Source organism: Lepidochelys kempii, chromosome 2 (genome assembly GCF_965140285.1).
Source record: "Lepidochelys kempii isolate rLepKem1 chromosome 2, rLepKem1.hap1, whole genome shotgun sequence".
NCBI classification, from domain to species: domain Eukaryota; kingdom Metazoa; phylum Chordata; order Testudines; family Cheloniidae; genus Lepidochelys; species Lepidochelys kempii.
Genome location: NC_136381.1, coordinates 12166791 through 12194456, shown reverse-complemented (window position 1 = coordinate 12194456; position 27666 = coordinate 12166791). Strand labels below are relative to the sequence as shown.

The 27666-nt window shown below is 43.7% G+C and overlaps 1 protein-coding gene across 1 annotated transcript in view; it reads right to left on the bottom strand.

The window, feature by feature from the left end:
* FAM135B (family with sequence similarity 135 member B) overlaps positions 1–27666 on the bottom strand; it is a 322054-nt gene that overhangs the window by 189582 nt on the left and 104806 nt on the right. The window contains exon 3 of the mRNA XM_073330058.2: positions 1440–1519. Within this exon, the coding sequence (XP_073186159.2) occupies positions 1440–1519 (80 nt within the window). The remainder of the gene's footprint in view (positions 1–1439; positions 1520–27666) is intronic.

Here is a 27666-nt window from a genome sequence, read left to right as displayed (position 1 = left end):
AAAAAAAGACTGATGAAAACGCTGCAGCCTCATTTGTCTTTCAGGCATGTACAAATGTTAGGAGGAAGAAAATGCTCGGAGCTCCGTCAATGAAATGAAGAAACAGGAAAGGAAGGAAGTAGTTTTACCTGCTTCCTGGACAATATGCTCATTCCCTTGGTTTACAATGCAGAACTGCATTATCTTATATTCTTTTTTTAACAGGAAGGTAAAGTTAGATTTAAAATGTAGTTCTTCTGATAGCTTTTCGCTGTGTTCTAGGAGACAGCCTGCGTCACGGCCTTCTGCTAACAGGGCCCAATCTAAAGCCCACGGGAGTTAACGAAAAGATTCCAAATGACTTCAGTGGATTTTGGATTAGACCCATAGTTGTTTACACTGACCTAGTGTCCCCTTTGTCCAGAAGGAGCCCAAAGCACTACACCATTTACAGGTCAGATTGCCAAATGCACCTTCCTATGCTGGCCACACCCCAGAGAGAGACAGAAGGCAAGATAGTGTGTTCCCATTGCTTCCCTCCCAAGAGCTTCCACCAAGGAAGGGGCAGCTTTAATTCCACCAGAGCTCTGTATGGGCTGTGTGGGTGGAAGCGGCAGCGGGGTTGCACTAAATGAACTCCTCATGTCCCAAACTATGCTCCCTCCCCAGGCAGTGCCGCCCTCTGGGAGGGGCTCTGCTGAGTCCTTGAAGGACGCCTCGCAGAGGAATCGTACTAACCTCCTTGCAGGTCCTGCTGCCTGGCACTCTGCACCCAGGTCTGCGTCAAGCTTCCTCCAGCCAAAACCTCACCGTGTATTTGGTCATATTTTATATAAACAATAGCCTTCCCATTCTCAGCTGCTGAAACGCCATCACCGCTGTAGTGCAACGTGGCCAAGTGTTGAATACTACCCAATAGTTCCGGGCAGGAAATGGAGAATTCCCATGTCCAGCAAACCATAGGGAAGCTTTTACATAGGTGATTTAATTTTTATTCTGCCATTCCTAGCCCAATTCTGCAGCCTCTTGAGGTTCAGCAAGCTCAGATGAAATGCAGAGAAGCGTCTGGATTTCCAGGTGCTTCCCTGAACTTCCTTTTAGCCATTACTATACATTTCATGTCTTTGAGCACAAACTGCTCATTCCCATGTGCAGCAGCCAGGAGAGTTGTTTATTCACATTTTCACTTTCCCTAGAAACGGTTCCCTATTGAATCTGGCTCTGCATCTCACACACATACCATGAGGTTTGGAACCAGATTCAAACTTCAGAACTGGAGCCCATCTCTTTAACAGGCCAAACCAGAACACCGTCTCTAAATGCCCCTGAGCTTTAGGAGAAGTTCAGATCTGGATCTAAACCCAGATTTGTACTTGGATTATCTCTCATTTACTCTGTTTTCCCCAATCTGAACAAATGAACCCAGTTCTCATCAGGTCACTTTCCTATGAATTTCTCACCTGTTTGCTCTATGATTGTTGCAGCCAGTCTATGGGGAATCCTGGATGGAAGTTTCAACCCTGCTCGTATCTGGTAGTATCTAGAGAAAATTTTTAAAAAAAATGCTGTTATACAGATGACTACTCCATTCAACACAAGAAAAATAGTTAGAACACACATTGGATATTTATGCGAGTTCAGAGAGCAAACATGCAGTATGCAGCTATGATATTAAGGAGAGCAGGTGGATTGGACTGTTAAATATTGTGGCCCTAATTCTCTCATTCACACAAGCTTTATACAAGTTTAATTCCATTGACTTCAAGGGAATTACTCCTGATTTACGCCAATGTGTGAGGAGGATTAAACACTATCTGATTAACATGAAGAGCCATGACAAGAAAAGCTTGCTTCAAGAAAAGAAGAGTGGGTAAATGTCCATGATGCAATGCAACCCGATTGGATAGGATGCACTGAAAAGTTAACACAAGTGAAAACACAAAAGAAATGTTTGTACATTATCCAACCTCCCTCCCTCCCGCTTCCCGCCCCCAGTTAACATGCTTCTATTCATATTATGATTATTATTAACAAGGCAACTCTATACGTATTTGCATGGCCAGGTAGGTCTAAGCCTACTTGCATTGTAGTTCACAGAATCATAGAATATCAGGGTTGGAAGGGAACTCAGGAGGTCATCTAGTCCAACCCCCTGCTCAAAGCAGGACCAATCCCCAATTAAATCATCCCAGCCAGGGCTTTGTCAAGCCTGACCTTAAAAACTTCTAAGGAAGGAGATTCTACCACCTCCCTAGGTAACGCATTCCAGTGTTTCACCACCCTTCTAGTGAAAAAGTTTTTCCTAATATCCAATCTAAAGCTCCCCCACTGCAACTAGTTATTTGCTTTCAGTGGGCCAAATCTTGTGCTACACCTACAGGCTCTGACTTTCGTTTTTGTCAGTGGATGCTCTCCTGCCTTCCAGTTTCACTGTGTGCCATGTATGTGCTCCTGTCGCTTATTGGTGGCTTGTGGGTGCTAAGCACCCCTTATTTTTTCAGTAGATTCTTGATCCCCGAAGCACCCACGGAGTCGGCGCTTCTGGTTACACCTATCAGGACAGTATCTGGCCACAGAACAGGAGAGAACAGCATTGGAAATTTTGCCTGAGTGAGAGTAAAGTGCACTGCAGGACTCTGTGGAAAATTTGCATATATCTACACACAGCTTTGTATATAAATATAGAGGTATACTCCCCAACAAAAATCTTCATTAGCCAAGAGTAACAGGCACCATAGTCCAATAAACAGGGTCCTGCCCTGTAATTCAGGATATCTGGGTTCTGTTCACAACTGTCACTGACCTGCTGTGTGTCTTGGTGGAGTCATTTCACTTGTGTGTGTGTCTGTGTTTCTTCTCCTACTCTTTGCCTGGTCTATTTACATTATGAATTCTTTGGGGCAGGTATTGTAGGACTGTTCAACTTAGAAAAGACACAGGTAAGGGCACATATGATAGGGGTCTATAAAATTATGAATGGTGTGGGGAAAGTGCATAGGGATGTGTTACATACCCCTTTACATCTGACAAAAATTAGGCATCACCCGATGAAATTATTAGACAGCAGGTTTGGAACAAACAAAGAAATACTTCTTCACAGAATGCACAGTCAACCTGTGGAACTCATTGCCATGGGATCTTGTGAAGGCCAAAAGTATAAATGTGTTCAATTAAAGAATTAGATAGAGGATAAGCCCGTCCACATCTAGTAGTCAAGATGGTCAAAGGGATGGAACCTCATGATCAGGGTATCCTTAAAACTCCAACTGCCAGTAGCTGGGACTGGACCACAGGGGACAGATCACTAGATAATTGCCCTGGTATGTTCATTCCCTGTGAAGCATCTGGCACTGGCTACTCTTGGAAGTCAGGGTACTGGGCTAGTTGGACCACTGGTCTGACTCAATATGGCCATTCATGTGTTCTTATGTCTGTGATAATGTGTATGTACAATGCCTAGCACAGCACAACCCTGGCTTCAGTTACTGCCTCTAGCTGTACATTGTGATAATTTTAGATTTAAAGGGTTTGTCACTGGAATCCAATCAGATAATATTTACACTCTTTACACAACTACTACATTTGTGTGTGTAGGGGGGGGTGTTTTTATTTTTTGATGAGTATCTGGAAATGAACATTTCAGGAAGCCATCCAAATCCAACTTGACATAACTGCCATTGCACCCACCAGCCCCACCCCAATTCCACGACCCACCAAAATTACACTCTGTCCCTTTGTTCCATTCTGTGGTGGAGACAGGTTGGTGCAAGTACTTTAACGCATTTAGATATGGTTTATTAAACCCTTAGCAAAGATTTTAAGACCAGATCAGACCCACACACATTAAACCCTTCAGCATGGGGCTTTGTGGGGAGAAAAATCTCCATGGGGTTCCCTCACAGAGATCCCCATGCAAAGACTGGGGTTTGATCAAACCCTCCCTGCAGAAAAGGGTTCAGGCCCAGCCACCCAAACCTGGCAAATCCCTGAGGAGCTGCATGGACCCCGTGGCACCTCCACACCATCGCTGCCCCCTGGCACGTCACTGGCACCAGATATAGGTGAGACCTGCATGCGAGAAGCCCGGACTTCATTCACTCACACCCTACACCCCACACCTATTTTGCTGATGCATGATTGGGAACGGAGTGCAAGAGCAAAGTGCCTGATTTACACATCTTCCTTACACTGGTTTTAGACAGCTGCAGGACCACTGACTTCAGTCGGGGCACTCCTGATTTATCCTGGGACACATGAGGGCAGAGTTGAACTGAAGGTGTTTAATCATAGTGAAAATATAAAGTAATACAATTTTTTTTTAAATGATAACAACCTGCTTGCACTATCAGCAAAATCAAAAGTACCTTTCTAAATTAAAATATTAATATTACTACTAGCCATAGCTGATGGTTGCCACAAATAAGTAACACGACTCTTTAGTATGCAGACATTAACTGATAACATGTTTTATCACAAATCCCTGTCAAACTGGACTAATTCCCAGTCTGACAGGGACTCATGTGCATAATCCTGACTGCATGTGCATCTTTCATAGGGAAAAATAAAATCCTACCATTTCGGGCTGCCTGTTTTATTCCTCTATGTCTAAAGATTCTCACTGTTCAGGAAACACTGGAAGGGATGAGCAACTATTCAGCTAGAAAGCAGAAAACATTCAGACTGCACAGTTTTACCCTAGGATAGCATCTGAGCTCTCCTTAAGCAAACTCAGCCATTGCTTCAACAGCTCTGCACACTGCATCATTCCTTACACGCATTATCCTCCATGTTTAATCTGTACCACACTCCCTTTTCTTCATCTTTCCCCTGAGGCATCCTGGTCTTTTGGATTTTACCCTTGCCGGTTTTCAAAGGAATATGCTCATCTAAAGCAATATGGTTGCACCAGTTTAAAGTTTGCATTGCTCTGTGAGACAGCATCCATTTCTCTTTTTTAAAAGATTCTAGATGAAGGACCTACAACTGCCTTGCATAGTATGAAGAGCATCCAGGCTCTGCACCGTTAAGGGTGAAACTACCTCTCCATTATAAAGCCCAAATCTCCACTGCCTTGCTCCCTGTATAATCATTTATTCCTGTGCCAAGTGAGAATGGAGTAGGAGTACAATACTACTGTGACTTTTACTTTGCACAGTTTCACAGGACAATCCAAGGTGCAAAACAGCCATTTCTGCAACATACCAGGTCACAGTCCAGACTAGTGGTGGGGTGGGGGTCCTGAGTCACCCCTGTCCTGCAACCTTTGGTACCTTACAATGCCTTGCTGAAGAAGCTCCCACCTGGGCTGCTCACAAACAGCCTTCCAGCATGCAAGCCACACCCATATCATGTGTGAGTAACTGTAGCCTGCTAGTTACGTCCCTGGCTTTCACCAGCCTTGGTTGTACTGCCAGGTGACCCCAACATGCCCCCAGTCCCAGATTTTCTCCAAGAAATGTATGTCATGTACTGTCCAGCACTCTGCTAGACAGTACACATATACTCAGTTCATTATTCCTTTAGGGGAATAATATTCCAGTTTATTACCTTAGAGTTACCTAGATACTTTATCTTAAACACATTGGATTAGACACAACAATGAAACAAGTTTCTTAACTACAAAGAGATAGATTTTAAGTGAGTACAGGTAACGAGGCACAAAAGTCAGAAATGGTTACAAGAAAAATAAAGATAAATGCTTATTAGTATCTACTTAAGAAACTCTTAGTTGCAAAGCAAACTTTCTCACCACATGCTCCAGCAGATTACTGAGCAAATTTTCAGATCAGAACCTCTCTCTCACAGTCCAATAGCTGTTTCCTTTTGTCTTCTCAGGTGTGGAGAATTAGTTGGGTAGGGAGATAGACAGGGGTCCCTTGGGGTGTTGGTCCCTCCTTTTTATAGTTTTAATACCCTTCTTGGAAAACATTTCCAGCTGAGACCCAGGAGACAAAGAGTCTATGTGGAAGGATGTTCCCTGCTGGTTTTTCATCTATTTGAACTTTCTTTGTTTTCCCTTCCTCTTTGATGACTCTGTTTACTGCTTAAATGCAAATTAAGGCAAGCACACATTCCTTTGTTTAGGACAGACCTGTTTTCCAATTTCTGGTTGGGCAGGGCTGTGGGGTTTGGAACATGTGTTGTTAACATCATACAGAGAAATCTTGTAACTGCACATACAATGTTGCCATACATATTTTATCAGAATAATACTGACCAGCAAATTATGAGTCTTCAACTGATACCCTACAAGGCATACCTTGTACACAGAGTATTATAACAGTGTGTAGGGTGTGAATATAGGAATGTATTCCATCACAGTTTCTTATCCCCCTAATGCTAACATAAATAAACCAATTCAGCTGATATTTCACAGGCATAATGGAGATTACAAACTCTTCAGGGCAGGACCTGTCCTTTACTGTGTGTTTGTACAGCGTCTAGCACAACAGGCCCTCAGTCCTGATTGGGGCTTCTATATGGACTATGGCAATATCAATACATAACAATCCATATTATCTGAGGATAGAATGTTTCCAAAATGTTTGGGACCAACTGGACAATGCATTCGGGAGTGAGGAAGAGTCAAAAAGGCATGGAGGTGGTTTTATTTTTTAAAAGTAATCCACACTTTGAGCTCATTATTCTTTGATCGGTTGGGTTTGGGGAGGAGCCATGTCTTTGGCTTGTTGTGGAGAATTTAGCGAGTAATCGTGTGGGGTTTGTATTTGTCTCATTCGGTTCTTCAGTACTCCAGTTTTATACACATTAGGAGTGTGATCCCAAACTTAACAAACTGCAAAAGTGCCATAGAGCTCTCAGGAACCGTGGAGGGCATCTTCTGATCTGCTGCTGCTTCTACTGTCCCTTTAGCAACCTGGGGCTGAGAGGCGTCCCAGAAAGCAAGAGAAGCAATTCTAAAAGGTTATTGGCCTCCCTCTCTGAAGATGACTAAAGGGGTGGAGCAGGAGTGGGGAGATCGTCATGCACGAAGGAGGTGCTGGTCCAAAAGTTACTGAACTTTTCAGTACATCTTTCAGCAAAGTTCAGGACTGCTGCTATAAGACGAACATGAAGGCTGATGTACGAACGTTCTGCACAGCTAGATTCACTACTAAGCAATGCTATTATGAACTCTCCAAGTTCTTCTGTGAGCATCAGCAGCAGCGTTCTCTCACTAAAATACATTCAATAGTACTGAATGTATTAAGCAGATAGGTATTCAGAGCAGCTAATACGCATTTTAGCCAACTAAGTACGTATTTAGTAGCAAGTACATTTTTCTATATTTGTCACTACCAGGATTAAAGGGATTGACATTTAAACGGGGCAAAACTAACAGAGGATGGAGCTGGCATTTTTTTCCCCCAACACAGAAGATGTTATCATCCAGCAGGACACCATGTGAAACACAGTTGTGATCACACTGTCATCATCCTGACAGTATGCTACTATAGAGCTTTGACAGCAAGCCTTGCCTTTTTGTCAATGACGGATTACTCAAGTGTATTCATCTGTAGTCTCTGAATGTGCAGAAGAATAGCAAGCTGAAAGAGAAAGCCTTGAGGGCTTATAAATAATCAGAATTTTAAATGAGAAGTGGCAGGGCCATGGGTCAGCCTAAAAGGAGTTTGGTACAGAGGTCTGGGTAACTTCATCACTAGAGGTGATTTGCTCTGCCTGAATGTTAATTGATCAAATACGACAAGAACAGAATGGAGTAGGTCTTACAGTTGGTATGGATTTGTGTGTTGCATTACATCTATAAGTCTGACGAAAAACCCAAAGTCAATGGGATTCTTTCCATTTACTTCAACAGGCACTGGATCATGCCTCTATACCCAACATACAGCACTTGTATAGTACTGGCAAAAATACAAAGAAGGCTTGTGCAAGTCCTTTAAGTAAAGATCTATACATTTGTGCATATGTATGCACTGCAATTCCATAGGAGTTCAGTATAATGTCTTAAAATTGATTTATTAAATTAAAATGAGTGGAACATGCTGGCCTGGCAATGCTGGAGATCGAAGTCCCCTATTCCTCCACAGTGAAATTCACCCCTCTGTAGAGGCCAGCTCAGGGGCTATGAACTAAGTAAGTTCCATTTAAGCCCTTAAAGTAAGGCATAACTAGTACTTAAGTGAGGCAGAGGCCTCGCTCTAGCCTTCCGCAAATGGCAAAATTTCACCTCTACAAACAAGTAGAGCTTAGGCAATGTCAGCACAAGCTTCCCCCTATTCCTCCCAGACAACAGGACTAACTTGTGCCTGGGAGAGACTAGCAGCTGGGGTGATTATACCTCAGTTTCCATGCCCCAGTTTGGGTATAATTACATACAGGCAAAATAATGGCACCTGCAATACCATCGATTTAGGTTCCTAGTTTGAAGATCCAGCCATGTGGTTAGACAACCCAGTAGCCATTTCATGGACCTGCCATTAAACAAATTGTTTATTTTGTTTATTTTAGATTTTGACACTCTCCCCCACCCCCCAAAAAGGTTTCTTCTCCTCTTTACCCAGCAATCAGCCTCTTTTTTTTAATTCTTCCTCACCATTTTCAATGAAAAAAGGGAAGAGAAGTAAAAGAGGGAGAGAAATAGGAATTTAGGAGGGATTTGCCTGGACTGGCATCAGGTCACTTACTGCCTCATTTTCCCCTCTCAGCAGTCATCCACAGTGCAGGAGCTCCATTGTTATGAGCAGTAAGGTGGCTTAGCCCTCCAGCTACATCAGTGGTTTTCAACCTAGGGTCCGCGGACACCTGGTGGTCCACAGGCTATGTCTAAGATTTCCAAAGGGTCTGCACCTCCATTCAAAATGGTTTAGGGATCCACATATGAAAAGAGGTTCAAACCACTGAGCTACACCATGAGTTCACACCTTTCAAAGTCAGAGGCACAAAGGATACAAAACCAATCTTCCACCCTAGCCTCTTACCCGGCTCAGCTCTTCAAGGGCCTTTCCAACTGCACAACAGTCTGCAGCCCTTCTGCTGGGCTCAGCTTCCCACCCTCATGGGGTCCCAACAGTCCCTTCTTCCCCTTGTACAAGGTAGCAACACAGGGGGAAAACCAGGCCCACCCTCTACCTCAGGCCTGGGGTCCTAAACAATTAGGGTCTCTGCACAATAATCCAAACTGTTCTGCCTCTCTTTCCCAATGACTCTTCCTCTATGTTCTCAGTCTCCTCACTGGTCCTTTCCTATCTGTGTAAGTCTTGAACCTGGGCCCAAGGGTTCCAAGGAAGCCCGCACTGGGTAGCCACCCCAGAACTGCTGGAACTGAGCCTTGTTCCTGCACAGACTTCTGGTTTTGACCACTAAGCCTGGCCAGCAGATCCGACTGCCCATGTCCTGGTCCTGACATTCCCAAGTCTGCTCTCCTGGAATCTCTTTCCTGACTGAACTCAGGCTGCCCTTGTATCTCCCAGGAGGCCTTGTTCTTGGTCATTTGCTCCTGCTGTCACATGACCCCTAAACTCATTCACTTCACTTAAGGAGATTTGCTAAATCTGGCAGAGGGAAGGCTGAGCCCCAATGCCTCTTAAAGGGCCAGCTCACCCTGTGACCAGGGGAAGGGTGATGTAAAAAAATCCAACAACTGACTATTTCGGGTTTTCAAAATTCAAACTAAACAAAAAATATTTCATTTGAAACAAAATATCAGTTTGTTTTGTTTTGAACATGTATACAGAAAAGCTTGTTGCTGACACAGAACTGTTTCCATGAAACATTTTGATTTTGACACAACACCATTTTCCAACTAAAAAAGTTCCAGTCAAAACATTTTGACTTGCTCTAAAAGTATAAACATCACCTAGGAGAGACAAATTCAGAGCAGAGAAAAGGTATTTCCAATAGAAGTAGGGATACATGAATGTCTTCATACAAGACACTGGTGAGGAATACTGTGTACAATTCTGATTGCCTGTGTTCAAAAAAGATGAATTCAAAGTGGAACAGGTGCAGAGAAGGCTACTAGGCTGATCAGTGAGGGCCCTGTTTCATGAGAGGAAACTAAATGAGCTTGGTTTGTTTAGCCTAGCAAATCAAAGGTTGAGAAGGGACATGATTGCTCCCAATAAACACATCAGGGGGTTGTACCAAGGAGGGAGAGGAGCTATTAAAGCTAAAGAACAACACTGAAACAAGAACAATGGGGATAAACTGGCCATTAATACATTTAGACTGGAAATGAGAAGTTTTCTAACCCTAACAAGAGTGGGCTTCTGGAACAGCCTCTCAATAGGGGTAGTGGGGGCAAACAATCTAACTAGCGTTAAAATGGAAATTGATAAACTTGTGAATATGATTACCTGACAGAGTTGCCTGTGATAGATGACCCAAGCGGTCCCTCCCAGTCCTGTGTTCCTAACTGGTTCACTTCTGACCACTGGTAAGTTAGGAAGACATTTTCATTTGAGGTACACCTTTGATAGACCTTCTTGTTGTCCAGGTGAAGGAGAAAAAGTAAATAACCTCCAGATACAGGAAACTGAAAAATCCTAGTGACTGTACTTAACATTCTCCAAACCAGGCTCCATCATTTATGTCACAATCTAAGCACGATCTCCCATTCCTTCCCAGGGTTTCTTCTGCTGTTTCATGCTTTGAAGCTGAAATACAATTCACCTGTGGCCTCAAAGACAGAGTACTGGACTGGGACTTAGGAAGTCAGGGATTTAGTCCTGGCTTTGCTACTAGCCTGCTGGGTGACCTTGGGCTAGTCATTTCATTTCTCTGTGCCTCAGTTTCTCCATCTGTAAAATGAGGATAATGATACTGCTCTCCTTTGTAAGGCACTTTGAGATCTACTGGTGAAAAGCACAGCAGAAGAATGTGCATTATTATTTGCTATCTTAAGAGTTTCTGCATTTCTGAGGGGCAGTTTCCTGATCATAATGCTGTACATCCTTGGTTCACACTCAGTAATTTTAAGTACAGGGTGACATCCATACGGTGAACTGCCCTGTTGTCAAGTGATACCAAAAAGAATTAATGCATTTCAGTAAAGGCTACACTGGCCAGGTTTCACTGTCGACAAGGTATCACAACAGGCTACTACTTCATTCGTCACTCCTGCATCAGAAATTCTGTATCGGTGTGGAAAGTCAGGCACCCCCCACTCAAGAGTCCCTGTGTGCAGAATGAGAGATGCAAGTGGCATCTTTGAAACATCCCACATGGGTTATACAGCCACCATGAACTTGCCTTCCCACAGGCTTTGTACATCTTCGTTAGCCATTAACCATCAGCTGCCTTTTCAAGTGTGGCATAAAATAAAATAATTTGATTTTTAACCTTCATGTTCCCAACTCTGAGCACTGATGGTTTCCTGAGGGCCTGCACTGACTCAAGTGGGACCTTTTAGCCCTCGTTTCTTAAACTAATCTAACTTTATGGTGAGGACAGTAGTGTGTAAACCACGGTATGGCCACAGCACCTCTTTGGGAACCCCTACAGGCCCTGCCATGCTCTGGCACAATGCTCTAGGAGCACTGAGTATAGAGCAGGCTCTGCAATACTCTTAGTAGGGTTGCCCCCATCTGGGTTTTACCTGGACAAGCCGGTTTTTAGTTTGCCAGATGCCTGGTTTTCAGGGGCCTGGCAACCCTAAATTGCACCAAAACCAAAAGCCCTGTTACTATGGGGTAAGGGGAGGTGCCAGGCAATTAACCCGCACCAGCCTCTGCTCAGCTGGGGCCACCTCCTAACTGCAGCCAGGCTCCTTGAGATGATCCAGTGAGCGAGAAGGGGAGGGCAGACGAGGAGCGAGCAATGTTGGGGATTGGCCCTGCTTTGAGCAGGAGGTTGGACTAGATGATCTCCTGAGGTCCCTTCCAACTCTGATATTCTACGATGCAATGGGGGTGGGGCTTTAGGGGAAGAGGCAGAGAGGAGGCCGGGCCTTGGAGGGAAGAGGCAGAAAAGGGGATGGGGTTCTCAGGGGTCCAGTTACTAGAAATCAGAAAGGTGGCAACCCTAACTCTTAGAGAGAGTTCAGCATGATATCCATCCTGTCCCAGCCCAGCTACACTAGCCAGCGTTGAGGGGCCCACAAACTCAGCACTGACTCCCCCTTTTGACAGGCCAGAGCAATTGCCAGCTGACCCAAGGGCTGTGATGGCGTCTAGCACCCACTAAAGAATGCAAGGGGGTGGATTCATGCATGAGGAGAGGCTGAGGGAGCTGGGATTGTTTAGCCTGAAGAATGAGGGGGGATTTGATAGCTGCTTTCAACTACCTGAAAGGGGGTTCCAAAGAGGATGGCTCTAGACTGTTCTCAATGGTAGCAGATGACAGAACGAGGAGTAATGGTCTCAAGTTGCAGTGGGGGAGGTTTATATTGGATATTAGGAAACACTTTTTCACTAAGAGGGTGGTGAAACACTGGAATGCGTTACCTAGAGAGGTGGTAGAATCTCCTTCCTTAGAGGTTTTTAAGGTCAGGCTTGACAAAGCCCTGGCTGGGATGATTTAACTGGGAATTCGTCCTGCTTCGAGCAGGGGGTTGGACTAGATGACCTCCTGGGGTCCCTCCCAACCCTGAGAGTCTATGATCTTCTGCCCCGCTGCACATCCATGCAAGGGTAGTCTTTTGACTAGTAAGCACCAATAAACCCACCATAGGGAATATTATTATTTATATTACAGTTGGACCTTCAGGCATGAATGACCAGGGCCCCACTGTACCAGGCATAGTACATACACATAACAAAAGAAAGTCCCTGCCCCAGAGAACATATGATCTAAATAAAGAGTCGGAGAGGTAACAGAGAAGGGACGCGACTTGCCCCAGGTCAGGCAGAGCAGGTACCAGAACTCAGATTGCCTTAGTCCCCAGCCGGTGTCCTGTCTGCCAGCCAGCACCGCTTCCCTATCACTAGTCCTGCATTTTCAGGGAGCCAGACGAACAGTGTGTTCTGGTTCTAACTCCTATGGCTCTGTAAACACCAGACGTTAAAACTAAGGCTGGCCAAAAACCAAGAATTTTGTTTTGGAAAAAAAAAATTGAGTTTTTGGAATTTGTTTTTGTTCCACATCAGGAAGAACCTGAGACCCTCTGAGATTTTTCATGAAATACCAGAGAGTGGGTGTACAGAAGAGCCAATTTAGTTGGGGATGGGTCCTGCTTTGAGCAGGGGGTTGGACTAGATGACCTCCTGAGGTCCCTTCCAACCCTGATATTCTATGATTCAATAGCCCAGTGGTTGGGCACTCATCTGAGATGTGGGAAACCCCACTTCAATCTCTACTCTGTCTTATTCAGACCAGGGTCTAGAACAGTGGTGGGCAACCTGCGGCCCGCAAGTGGCCCATTAGGGTAATCCGCTGGCAGGTCACCAGACAGTTTATTTACATTTGCACGGCCATCCACAGCTCCCAGTGGCCGCAGTTTGCCGTTCCCAGGAAATGGGAGCTGCGGGAAGCGGCGTGGTTAAATCTATTTAAACTAGATTTAAAACTAGTTAAACTGTTAAGTAGCTGATGTTGATTATTCATGGCTTATTGTCTTCTCCTTTGCCTTTTCTGTTTCATTCCAACTTAGACAGGGAGAATAAGTAATCTTATACTGATTTTTAAAATTGTTTCTCTCCCTCCCACTCACATACAGTACTGCTAAATTGGTCACATGCATTACGGAAGGATTCCTCTTTCTTTTGAAGCATTAGCTAGTGAACAATGCCAGAAGCAAGTTACCAGGTTTGATGAACCAGTGATGTTCTAGGTAGCATGGAAAATCCGATGTTCTTTCAAAGATACATTGGTGCAACAACACCAATGAAACATCAATATGTGCATGCACAGTACTGTCAGAGCCTGCTCCTTCCGTAGCCAGACAGACACTATGGTGATGAACTCTCTAAAAATACCATAGATCAGACCAATCAATCATTGTGTCACGAATCGCATGGTGGCAGCCTATAGCTCTGGACCTCCTGAAAAGCAGCAAGCTTCAAAATGTAGTTCTGAGTTAGACTGTAAATTTTAATAAAGCATCAGAATAATACATACTACAAACCAACCAACTGTACACTAACACTGTAATTCAATCCAGAGTTTCCGTAGCTCTTTATACAATTGATGGAGCTGCCTGCCAACAACTCATGTCAGCAGAACCTTCTCAATTGAATTATTGTCTTGTGCTGAACCAAGGCAATGCATTATTCGATAAGACAACAAAGCCTGAACTTGCAGGCAAAGGAAGAGCAGGAGAAATACTCCATGAAAAGAGCACTCAGAGTGGCTTCAAATGACTCCATAGAACAACCCCCACCCTTGTGTGTCATCAGAGAGAAGAATCTTCAGCATCAAAGAACAGATTTCTATCACTTGAGTTAAAGGGCAAACTTCATTAGCTGGCAACTGTAGTAAGCTATTATATTCCAGGTGGACCAGCACCTAGAGGGGAATCATGACACACACCACAAGCGTATGGCATTCAGATAGCTTTCAGCTATGTTTTTCACAGAGGTATATATATTTAAAGCCAGAAGGGACCATTGTGATCAACTAGGCTGGCCTCTTGCATAAGACCGACCTTTGAGTTTCACCCAGTGATTTCTGCATCTAGCTCAACAATTTGTGGCTCATCTACAGCATACCTTTAAGAAAGGCATCCATTCTCGAATCTTCAAAAACAAAACAATGCAAAAAACCCAACCACTTTAAATGCAAGCCAAAGAAAATGAAAATCAAGGAAACACCACCATCAGTACTATTTAAAGCAGTGGCTCTCAACCGAGGGGTACATGTACCCCTGGGGTACACTGAGGTCTTCCAGGGGGTACATCAACTCATCTAGATATTTGCCTAGTTTTACAACAGGCTACATAAAAAGCACTAGAAGTCAGTGCACACTAAAATTTCATACAATGAAATGTTTATACTGCTCTGGATACTATACACTGAAACTTAAGTACAAAATTTATATCCCAATTGATTTATTTTATAATTATGTAGTAAAAATGAGAAAGTAAGCATTTTTTTCAGTAATAGTGTGCTGTGACACTTTTGTGTTTTTATGTCTGAATTTGTAAGCAACTAGTTTTTAAGTGAGGTGAAACTTGGGGGTACACAAGACAAATCAGACTCCTGAAAGGGGTACAGTAGTCTGGAAAGGTTGAGAGCCACTGATTTAAAGCATAGGAGGGAAGAATGGGTAAATAACCCTCCATACTACAAATGCTCAAATTATTACTTTTCCCAACAACCATTCACATGCTCATAATTAATAGATCCCGACTAAATGAAGTTAGAGGGAATCTGGTTTTCTAGGTGTTTTCTTTTAAAGACTTGCTATTTGAAGTAAAATCTGAAGTATGCTGAGATGTTCACAAGAACAACATCAAACAAACATCCTAGTGACTGCATTGGGTATAGAGATGCTTCAGAGAACTACATTGTGCAAGTGTGATTATTTGTATTACAAAACTGCCTTGAGGCCACAACCCAGACAGAGGCCCCATTGTGTAAGGTGCTGTATAAACTCATGGTAAGAGCTATTCCCTGCCCCAGAGAGCCTGAAATCCAAGTATACAAGCAGACAAAGGGATAGGGCAATGGATGACATATCTCCCATTTTACAGATGAGGAACAGAGTGATTTGCAACTTGCCCAAGGTCACACAGGAAGTCTGTGGCAGTCTGAAACCAAATCTTCTGATTGCTAATACAGTGCCTTAGCCAAAAAATCAAGCCAAAACAATTAGCAAAGCGCCACCAGTGCATGAAATAGGTTTGCATCAGCCATTTATCTCAGTTTAAAAAACAAAACATTTGACACGGTTCCACTTCAAACTATATTCTACCTATGGCTTTTCCCCTATACGGCACAACTGCAGTGCCAAATAACTATAGCAGATGAGCTAAGCACGACCACCTGTGCTTGAATCCTTGCTCGCTATCATTAATCACTCTGTTTCCAAGACTTTCTTACAAGATTTTTCCTAGGGCTCTTGAATAATTCTTGGCAGCCCGGCTTCTATATTTTAATGCTAAGAAACCCTGGAAGGGCCTAATCCTTCAATCCCAAAGAGGTGCTCAGCAGCTTCTACTCCCAGTGAAATCCACAGATTCCCAGGCTTTGATCAGAACCTTGCCAGGAGTGCTCAGCACCTCAGGCACTTGTGCACTGGGCCCAGGATTTAGGGCTCAATCCCATCAAGAGGTGAGCACTCTGGGCCTGATGCAGCAAAGTCTTAAGTAATTTTAAGCAAGTGAAAAGTCATGTGCTTAAGTGCTTTGCTGGATCACCGCCAGTGCTTGCAACTTCACAGGGTTGAACCTTTGAGGCTAGGCTTTAATTTAGATGTGGGTGAACCTCAGTCGTGACCAGTTTTATTCCTCCATGTCCTCACACTTTTTGATCAAATCATCTCTTTCCCACAGGAGCCTGCAATTTTAGATGCCATAATCCCCCCCCCCCCAGCCCTTTAATCTCCTGCAGCTCTCTGACAATTGCACCAACAGGTTTTCTTCACATCTCCTTTTATGCTCACCTCAGGAGCCTTTACCCTCTTTCTGCCCACCAAGGTAGCAATGTCTGCATGGCTACTTTTAAAGCAATTTGACCTTTTCTTCCCATTCCTGCTACTTAGCACAGCAGGAGATGAAAAAGGTGGGGGGGGGAGGCTGAACAGCAGAGTAAAGCCGGGAAAAGATATTCCACTCTAGGCAAAGAGGCAGTGGGAAAGGAAAGGAAAGGGCAGAAGCATTTAGCAACCCACTAAGAATGAGCACAGACACTTAACACTCAGGAGAAATGAGAACCTTGGCAATATGGGCTAATTTTGTGTCACAGTTAAGCAGTAAGGTTTAAGATCTAGTCTTACATTATATGGACACCTGTACAGCCATACATTTTAAGACCAGAAGGGACCATTGTGATCAGTTAGTCAGACCTTCTGCAAAAACACAGATCGAGACATAGTAACCCATAACTGCCTCATTGTTCTGGGCACAAACTAGCATAAAAGCAAAGCACCCTTTAATATATGTGTAAGGAACGGAGAGATGGCTGGAGGTAGGTCATTCTTTCTGTCAAATTTTTATACTGCAGTTTGCTTGCTATAACACTTTGCCTCCTTCAAAAGATGTATAGATCTAGCTAAAGAGAGACTGAATATAGTGGCTCATTAGATTTCCACAGTGTTTCTATAATGTTGTTTATGATATTTTAAAATGTCAAATAGTGCTGGCTCTCCCATTCCTGGATCTGATTGCAGAATCAGGCCCTAACTGAGGAAAAAGAAGCTATTTAGATAGGTACATGAGCTTGGTTCAGCTTGTAAACAACTTAGAATCCCTCCCTCAGTTCAGAAAGTCTTGGATCTAGTCACAACTATGTTGTCTAAGTGAAAACTGGAATTTCCATCTTGCAAGAAATTCTGATATTTCAATGTTTTTTGCTCCAAATAAGGACAAAAAGATGAAATATTGATTTTTTTTTTTTTGCAGAACAAAAAGTTCCAAAAAATATTTTCAATTCTGAAGTGGTAAAATGTTTTATTTCAGAATATTTTCAGTCAAAATGAAATGTTTCATTATTCCCAAATAAAAATATTTCATTTCAGTTTGTTGACCTTGAGAGACATACATAAAAGGAAATGCTTTGATCTTACATTATTAATAACTTACCTTTTCATAGTGGCTGAACTTTTTGGACACACTAGCACTGTGTTCCCCAGAGGGAGTAATTTCTACACACTCCCTACCCTTGCTGGCTGGGGTTGCTAGGATATAGGGGTAAACTTGTTAATTTTGAGCCCTGTTCCTTACTGTCCCCCTGCATCTGTCTCTACTCTGCATTACAGACATGTGATGTATGTTTATGCTTTAACGAGTTCTGAAACATGTATTGCCTAAACAGAAAATGATTCAATGGACTAGGAATATGTGGCTACAGAAAGTCAGTTGCAGCTAGTTATTTTACTCTGTGTCAGGCCAGTCCTTGGACACTGTACTGTACAGAAGCAGAAAAGCTTAAACCTCGTGGCTCACTGTTATTAGGCTATTGAATCCTGTTCCTCAGCCATATTAAACTACGTTTGGGGCATTTGAGTTTGAGCCCTATTTCATACAGATCCCTGAGTCTCCCTCTGCTCTGTATTTCAGGTGTTTGTAGTATCTTATAAAGAATTCTGTGCCTTCAAAGGGCAGAATCTGAGTCTGAAGTGTGTCACAAACTGACTCGAACTATTTTGTTTGAAGTCAGTTCAACATTAAACAGCAACTTCCTGTTGTGCCACATTTCCTCATGATAGCTATAGGGTGGGCAGCAGATAACCCCTTTGGGCCTGTCCACATGTCCCATGATGCACCCACAATCATATGAATCCCATGATGCACCACACGGCTCAGTCAGAGCGAAGACTGTGTTGCATCATGGAAGAGGTAATCCAGCCAGGGAGCCTGGCCGATAGGGGAGAATGGGTGGATGACATTGCCAAAACTAGAACTCCCAGCAGGCAATGCATCGCCATACAGAAACTTTAACGTTGAACTGATTTTAAACAAAAAGTTATGTGTCAGTTTAATAAACCAAAATATTTTTATTTGGTTCAAAATGGCCTGACGGGAAATCTTTCTTTTCAGTTCTCCCAATGGAAAAATCAAAAGATTTAGAGCATTTTTATTTTGTGAAAGCTGCATTTTACATCCAAAAAAGTCATTGTGATGGAAAGTTCCTGAGTAGCTGTAGTGGTTACTAAGGCCAGCACTGTTCTCTCTCAAGATTCTGGGCAAAAATAAACTTTGTTGTCGCTATAAATATACAAAGCCATTTCATTTATCCCTGCATATGTCCCTCTCCCCCACCTGTACCATGTATGAAAAATCAGTACCCTCAGGAGATCTGCCTGCCTTTCTTCTGTGCACTTCCAATGTTCATTCTCATCTTCTCTCAAGTTCTCTTTCCTTGTAGAACTCTCAGCAACATCTCCACTTGCATATCCCCACCCCTCAACTCACCCACAAATCGAGCTGGAAACCGCTGAGTCTCATCCAAATGCACCTATTTTTCTCATTGGGTTTTTGGCAGCTCTGGAGGGTTTTTATCTGCATCGAGCAGGCTAGAAACACTCTGTTCTAAAAGTGCATTCAGTACTGGAGACTGAAGTCCTCTGTTTACCACTGAATGGATGCAGCACCAGCATCTGCATTGCAAGTTCCCTTGACCCTAGTAAATCCAGATTTACAGGAAGTTCAATCTAGGTGAGTTCAATCTCCCCTGCCCATTCCCTCGGCCTCTCTGAGAAGACAGTCAACAACACAGCCAGTTGTAATGTCTGTGTAACTCATTGGTTAGTGTGTGTAACATGTCCCCGCATCTGTGCCCTATCCATGGAGAATATGGTTCTGTTACAGCCCGGCTACAGGTCTGGTCTCATTAGCTCAAGCTGTAGAGGTTTGTGTTTATCACTTTCAAGGTCCCTCCTTCATCCCCCATGTGTCGGCCAAGATAAGTGCCTGTCAGTTCTGTTATATGGGTGACCACCTGTTAGCAACAAGGCAGAGATTGCCACGTTATTTCACATATCCTAGACATATGCCAGATGATAAGCATTTAGCCTTGCTAACATGGAACTAATTCAAAACTCCTGACCAAGAACTAACAAGGGGGGAGGGATAGTTCAGTGAGGAGGGAGAGATAGCTCAGTGGTTTGAGCATTGACCTGCTAAACCCAGGGTTGTGAGTTCAATCCTTGAGGGGGCCATTTAGGGATCTGGGGCAACAATTGGGGATTGGCCCTGCTTTGAGCAAGGGGTTGGACTAGATGACCTCCTGAGGTCCCTTTCAACCCTGATTTTCTATGACTCCATATCCCATTAAACCATCCCCTTAATCATCCAGTCCCGTCCCACCCCTCCCAAGGCAGATATTTTAAATCTCTAGAGAGCTGCTATGAAAGGCCCCTGGCAGCCACTAGGAACGACTCCCAACGATTGACTCAAGAGGAGCAGTGAGTATCTCTCTGTCTGTATTTCCTCCATCAGGGCAGCTAATTGAGTGAGCATTAATGGTCACTGAGCTCAATGCAACACATCCCACTGTAACAACGCTCCCAAAAGTCCCAGTGAAATCCTCACTCAGAGGTTAGGCAATGGGAAGCGGCCAGCTATGTCTAACCCCTCAGCATCTCTTGCCCTCTTTCCCCTGCCGTTCCTACCTCCTCGAAATAAATAGATAATAAAACCCCAGGATTCCCCGTGGAGTGCTCTTGGACAGTCATATAACTGTGGCTCCCCAAGAGGTAAAGCTTTGCACCATCCCTGCTAATAAAGGGAGGGGGGGATAGGGTATAATGAAATAGACAAAGAGCCTGCTCACAGTTTGCAGAATCACAAGCCACGTGGATTTTAACCCACCATACTTTTATCGTGCTAATTCACATGGCTCAGATGTCATCCTCTCCGCACTACTCCCTCCCCTTCCAGCAGGAGCCCTGCCTCTCTACTACTCCCTTCCTCTCACAATAGAGGTGACCCCTCTACCCAGACTGCTTAGCCAGGTCTCTTTCACCACCCCCTTCACACTGAGCACTGCAGTGTGCACCTATCTCCTTTGCAGTGACCTGGAGCTTCCCCTCAGGTCAGCTACCAAACTTCACACCATTATTATTAATGGTGTTGATTTACGGAAGTGCCTTGGGATCAACCACAAATGGGGCTCCAATTGTGCTATGTGCTGTACCCACAGAGAGAGTAGTACATAGTCCCTTCCCTTGAGAGCTTACAGTCTAAACAACCAGCATGAAGCACAGTTCCATGCCACAGCCCTCAGGGACAACCTTCCCCGTGCTATGTTGTGGCCTGAAGAGAGGCTGGGAACCACAAGCAGAAGGAGATTTTAAGCGCACCAGGCAGACAGGTGTGGACAGGGATGTCTTAGCAGCTGGAGCTCACCACTGGAAAGAGTCCTGATCCAACTACATCTCACAGTGACCAGAATCCCTCTCTCTTGATGGAAAAGCATCCTATGGTGGAACTAGCCAGTCACTAAGGAACGCTGCGGAATTACTCAATGTCCTACGGGACAGGTTCTACCACCATTATACACATTTCGTACTTTACTTTGCAGCTAGCCCCACTATCTTCAGTGGGATTGCTCACAGAGCAAGGTACTGCTCAGTCTGGAGAAAGGTGGTAGAACATAGCTGTTTATGAACAGGACTCCCAGAGTTAAATATAACCGTTAAATATATTGTAAAGCAGAACTGGGCAAATCCCTCATCCACATTCCCAAAGGAATTCACTCCAATTTAAAGAGACTGGTCAATGAGCGAGACAGGGACAGAGGGGAAGGATGGTTAGCACACTGGCCTGGGACTCGGGAGACTCAGGTTCAATTTCCTGCCCTACCACAGACATCCCATGTGACCTTGAGTAAGTCACTCAGCTACTCTGTGCCTCAGTTTCCTTTCTGTAAAACAGGGGTAATAACACTGCCCTCCCTCAGAGGCTCTGTGAAGATAAATACATTTAATCCATTAGGTTATGAGGAAATCAGATAGCCCAATAACCAGAGCCATATAAGTAGCTAAGATAGACATCACCTCACCATTCACAATTAGGATCACGCATTACTCTGTCCACATCTCTGGTGCTGATGACAGAGCAATAAACAGAATACACATGACCTATTTCATATGGGATGGGACACCCAAGGGGGATCCAGATCACCAAAACCCTTGACCAGAGGCAAATATACAAGTCTGATGAGTATCTTGGACCAAACTGGTTTGGCCCACATCTGAACTCTCTCAGGACTGTGCATACACTTGTGAATTGTGTGCACCAGTGTAATGACAGATGAATTCAGTGAAACTCCTCATCTGCCAAATGAATCTGACAATAGCCTGATTTTTTGTTTTTTTAAGACTGATGCCCTAAGACCTGTCCTTCCTAGAGGGGACGAGGCTAATCATTTACCAAAAACAAAAAAAATAGCTTTGTCCTGTTTATCTGCTACATGTCCTTAAATTCATTGGCCTTCCTGAGAGAGAGAGTAATCGCCTTAGCAGCTTCCTCCAGCTCTCTTCCTACTTGTAATTTTCACTCATCCAATCAGGGAACAGAAACAAAACTTTGTGACCAATCACAACTGCACATCAAGGCCCAAATTTCAAACATGTAGCACCAAATGCTGACAGTGAACTATATGTGTTCAATTCAGAAAGTAAAATAAAAATTGTTAAAAGATTAAAACAGTGACAAAATCTGAGGAAACTCAATCCAGTAATGACAGGTTTCAGAGTAGCAGCCGTGTTAGTCTGTATTCGCAAAAAGAAAAGGAGTACTAGTGGCACCTTAGAGACTAACCAATTTATTTGAGCATAAGCTTTCGTGAGCCACAGCTCACTTCATCGGATGTAGCTCATGAAAGTTATGCTCAAATAAATTGGTTAGTCTCTAAGGTGCCACAAGTACTCCTTTTCTTTTTGCGAATCCAGTAATGGACTTTCCATGAGGGGAAAATTAAGCTGAATCAATCAAGTACATTATCTGAGGGAAATTACTACAGATAATAGGTACCTATATGGCCCCCATTACCACAGTATTTGAATGCCTCGGTCTTTTAATGTTTTTATTCTTGCAACAACCCTGTGAGATAGGGAAGTATTATTCCAATGCTACTTACCTCAAACATATTGTCAAGTGTTGACCATGTATAGACGTAGAGTCCAATCTCAAGCAGAATGAAGTTAATATTTAATTATGTGAGGTTAGCCATAGCATTTTAAAAAACATTCTCCACTGGAATTAATTAAATTCCTAATTATGTTCCAAATGTTAAATGCTTCGTTATTTTATCCATTATTGAGAGTCTGATTTATCCTTGACATTCCTTAAATCATTTACCCATGCTTCCTTATCCACCCACTGACTACCCTTCCTCCCATAATTTTCTCTCTCTCTGTCACATACACACAGGCACACACACACAAACACACTTTCCTCCTGTGATGGGGTGCTCCTCCCACACCAACACTGAAGGGGTTAAGGTGGCAGGAGAGGCCAATTAGCCATAGGCTGCACCAGCTGGGGAGCCAACAAGCAATGATACTAATTGGAGCTCACCTGGAGAGAAACAGGTAGGACTTCTATCAGCATGTCTACACAGAAAAGAAAAACCCATGGCTTGCCCATGCCAGCCAACTCGGGCTCATGGGGCTTGGGCTGCGAAGCTGTTTCATTGCTGTGTAGATGTCTGGGCATGGGCTGGAGCCTGGATTCTCGACTCTCAGACCCTGCAGGGTGGGAGGGTACTGGGGCTCAGGATCCAGGCCAAGCCCAGAAGTCTATACAGCAATTCTCTGACATACCCTATAAAGCCTAGAAGTTGAGGAGAGAAGAGGGGTGCAGTGAGGAAGCCTGCAGTCACACCCCCTGATACAAGGGGGGAGAGTAAGAGCCTGTAGGAGTATAGGAAGCAGTCCAGGGAAGGAGCAGTAAGGGCTGAGAGAATAGACCTGAATGCTGGTTCAAGCGGTCCTTAATTGGAACCCGGTGTATGGTGTGGGCCTAGGTTCCCCTACAAGCCACTATGGGAATAGTGCAGTCAGCACAGTGGATATGGAGGCTGCCTGAAACCATGTGGAGACAGACTCTGGTGAGAACCCTAGAGAGGGAGGACAACTGTGACTTGGACAGAGGACTAAGCAATGAAGGAGAGGCGCTGCAGCTCCCGACCAGTCCAGAGAGGGGCCGCAGAGTGAGTGACCACCAAATGGGGTGCTGATGGTGGGGAGCTAATTCCCTGGATGAGCCACAATGAGGCACTGCTGAACAGTGAGTGGTAGACCTCCTTACACCTCCCCAGCTATTAATTTTCTTCTATCAAAATATTTCCCTCCACTGCTTTATGCTGTTTATTTTACCAACAGGAAACATATGCCCCGAGAATATCTCATCCACAGAGTCAATGTTCAAACTAGTCAAGAAAAAAAATAAAATTCCTGACATCCTCATCATATGTTATTGACTAGCTAAAAACATCACCCTGCGCAGTTATATTTTCTGTTCCATTATAAACTAACTTCTCATCTGTTACAGGAGATCTCCATAAAAAGTCATCGTGCATTGCCAAATAAGTGCAGAAGATTATCAAGAACAATTCATTTTTTACCCTGCTTTTTGTTTGTAATGCCTTTTCTCGGCAGATGTTATCTCTGCAGATGAATGGATGTTCTCAAATAACAAAATGGACATGGACTGATGGAAGAATTGATCTCCATTTGTTAATCTACTGCCAAAGCAGCAAGCACTCTAAGTAATTAAAGTGCTAAAAAAAAAGTCTCTGATCTAGACATACTGTACGTTCAAGTTCCACAATACAGGGATAAAGGCCAATTTTTTCATTTGTGCTCCGTGACTGTCTGCAATGTATGCACCAAATAATTTTAACACCTTTGTATCCTTCTCAAAGTGGACTGTACTCTTACACAAAAGTACAAGTATTAGCTTTGAATAAATTTAAAGACCTACATTTTCAAAAGGGATTCAAGCTTTTGGCTGTCCAACTTGGGACCCCTTAAAGGGACCTCATTTTCAGAAACTGCTGAGTATCCACTCTATGAAAGTCAGACCCATTTAACCGTGTCTCAGGTTGGACACCCTACCACCGCGCCTCAGTGGGTCCCAGCTGAGAATGCCAAATTCAGGACAGGCTACTGAGAAACGGGGTAGACTCAACCCAAACTGGTGGTTATTCTATCATTAGATTATACCAAGCCAGTAACAAAAGTGAACTTCTGTATCACCACAATAGTTAATAAGAAGGCAAAATGCAGTCTCTTTAGGCATTCCAGCCCTTGGCTCATCACCCAGACACTAGACTTCATGATGAGTGGTTACTGAAAACCAATTTCATCATATATAGGGTCCATCTAATCCCAACAGATCAGCCACTTAGCCAGGTCAATACATAACTCAGATTTTACCCAATAATCACGCTGATGCCAATCCTTCAGTAACTAATACTAAAGGTTTAATAATGTGTTTTTAAAAAAAGAATCATAAATTGTTCAGGAATCGTTTTCATACAAGGGATTGCAAAGTCCTTATATCAGGTTTGTTGCACAGATAGAATAAACTGCTAGCTTGCAAAGATCTCTCTAGAATCACCCAAACAGATTGGGAATCATCAGTCCTTGTTTAGAGTGTCCTTGTTAGTAATTCAGTCCAGGGGAATGAAGACAAAATGGAGATGTTTCAGGGGTCTTTTATATCCTCTGCCATGTGCACGGAATTTCACTGTCCCAAACAAAGACCACAGCACCAGTTTGTGGAAAGTTACTGGCCCAAGATGGAGTCCAGGGTCACATGAGCATATCACATGTCCTTACCAGTTGGTCAGAATCAAATCTAAAAACATCTTTCCACCTACTTACTTCCTCCACTTTCTGAAACAAAATATTGTCAACAATACATTCCAAGAATTTACTGGAAATTTTGAGTTTTGCTGTTACTTTTCCAGCAGATGTCTGGGTACTTAAAGGCCCCATTATTACCAGGTCTTGTAGTTTTCATATTTCTGGCTTTTTGTTCTACAAATGCCTCCTCTCCACCTCTACCTAATTTGGTGGTACACAGTAGACCCCTACCAAGATGCCACCCCTATTTTTTACCCCTTTTATCTTTACCCAGGGACTGTCAGATGAAAATGTTTGGACATAATCTGAAAAAAGAAAACCCTGATATCTTTGGGGTTTAGCCAAACTTTCAATGTTTACCAGGCATGAATTCAAAAGCCAGCTCACTGTACCAGCCCATAACACTAGCAACTGATCATTACAAGATGTTCTTCAAAGCACTTGACATTTAACTGGAAGGAGTTTTACCTGTTTTTTATTATAAAATAAAAGCTTGCTAAACAATATCACAGGAAGAGGGTTTCATGTTAAATTTATTATACTCAGGAATATGAGAGAGGCTTTGATCACTGTCAAGAAAGCTGATAAAACTTTCAGTTCAACAAAGAATAGCTGATCTACCGAGGACCTGAACCTTTGGGGAGAATTTCAGTTTAAATGAATAGACAGGATCTATACTAGGGATTGGCAACCTTTGGTAAGCGGCCGGTCAGGGATATCCGCTGGCAGGCCAGGACAGTTTGTTTACTTTCAGCGTCTGCAGGTTCGGCCAATCGCAGCTCCCACTGGCCGTGGTTCACCATTCCAGGCCAATGGGGGCTGTGGGAAATGGCAGCCAGCACATCCCTCGGAACCGCAGCCAGTGGGAGCTGCAATCGGCCAATCCTGTGGACGCTGTAGGTAAACAAACAGTCCCAGCCCGCCAGCGGACCATCACACATGCCAAAGGTTGCTGATTCCTGATCTATACAATAAATAGGTGTTTCTAGGTGACCAGAATATCTGTGTACTTATTTATGAGCCAACATACACTCGCTCAGAGGTTCCTATCTTTGGAGGCCCAAGTCTGAAACTGTTGGCCTACGATTATTTGTGCTTGAGCAATACTATTGAGAGTTATAAAAATCATTAAAAGTGTGAGATGCTTTTTCTTAAAACTAGCAATATTGTAACACCATCACATACATATTTTATTTTCAGGCTGTGTGTAAGAAGATGCACAGTAACTATCCTGAGCAAAGTCAAAGCTGTACTTGGTGCAGGAGCCAGGGTGGTGAAGGGAAAGGTGGTGCTAAGCCCCAAACCACGCTGCGGTCTGCTCTACGCTATGCTAGCTGGAGCAGTCACCTAAGGACCATTGCATTGGCTGTGGATTGCCAGAATGCAGTGTAGAATGACTCCATTCCCTCCATCCAGGAAAGACCAATGTGCCAGGGGTTTGATTGAGTGGGGTAGAGGAGGCTATACAGCTTTACACCACCCCCAGACTTCCCCTCCATCGGAGTCTCTTCGGCTGCCATAGTAGGAAAGCTCTCTACCCTATTTGTGACCTTAGAACGGTGCAAAGGGGCACAGGATCTGGCGGGCTGTTTTTCCTAACAGCTTAGCCTATATTTAAATGCTCCATTTGCTGCTGGTGGTTGTGCAGCTCTCTCCCCTGAGATATGTGCAGTATGTAACAATGTAACAACACATTCTGAACAGAGATAACTTCACATGCCTCAATTAGTTAGCATTTGTGAAGTGCTTCAGAAAGGAAAAGTGCCAAATAACTGCTAAGCAGCAGTATTATCCTCACATGCCAACTCCAGGAATAGCCTCAAATTCCACCACAATTGCTTACGCGGAGCACAGGTTCTCTCTGAAGCATTTCAGGGATATTTCATTACCAGCACTGCTCATTTAGTTACAATTGTCAGCCCCATTTCTCTTCTCGTTTAGAATAATTGCACTGACTGCTTGTGTTGGTGTCATGTTTCCAACTCGTTCCAGTTAAGCTTAATGTTTAAAAATGTTTCACTTCACTTTAAGTAACAATATGTTGCAGCACATAAACAGGGATCATTTTATGAGCCTGCTGGTTTGGCAACACCTCCCATCCCCCACACACACCGTGATCCCCAAATGGGAACACATACATTCTTGTAATTCTATAAGGAGTTAGAGCAGGGATCTCAAACTCAAATCACCACGAGTTGAGCTCCAGTACAGATGCCTCACTGTTTAACTTAGGCACCCAAATCTGAAAACATTTGTTTAGGGGCCTGCCTGAGCTTTTGAGATGCTGAACGCACATACCCAAATCACAC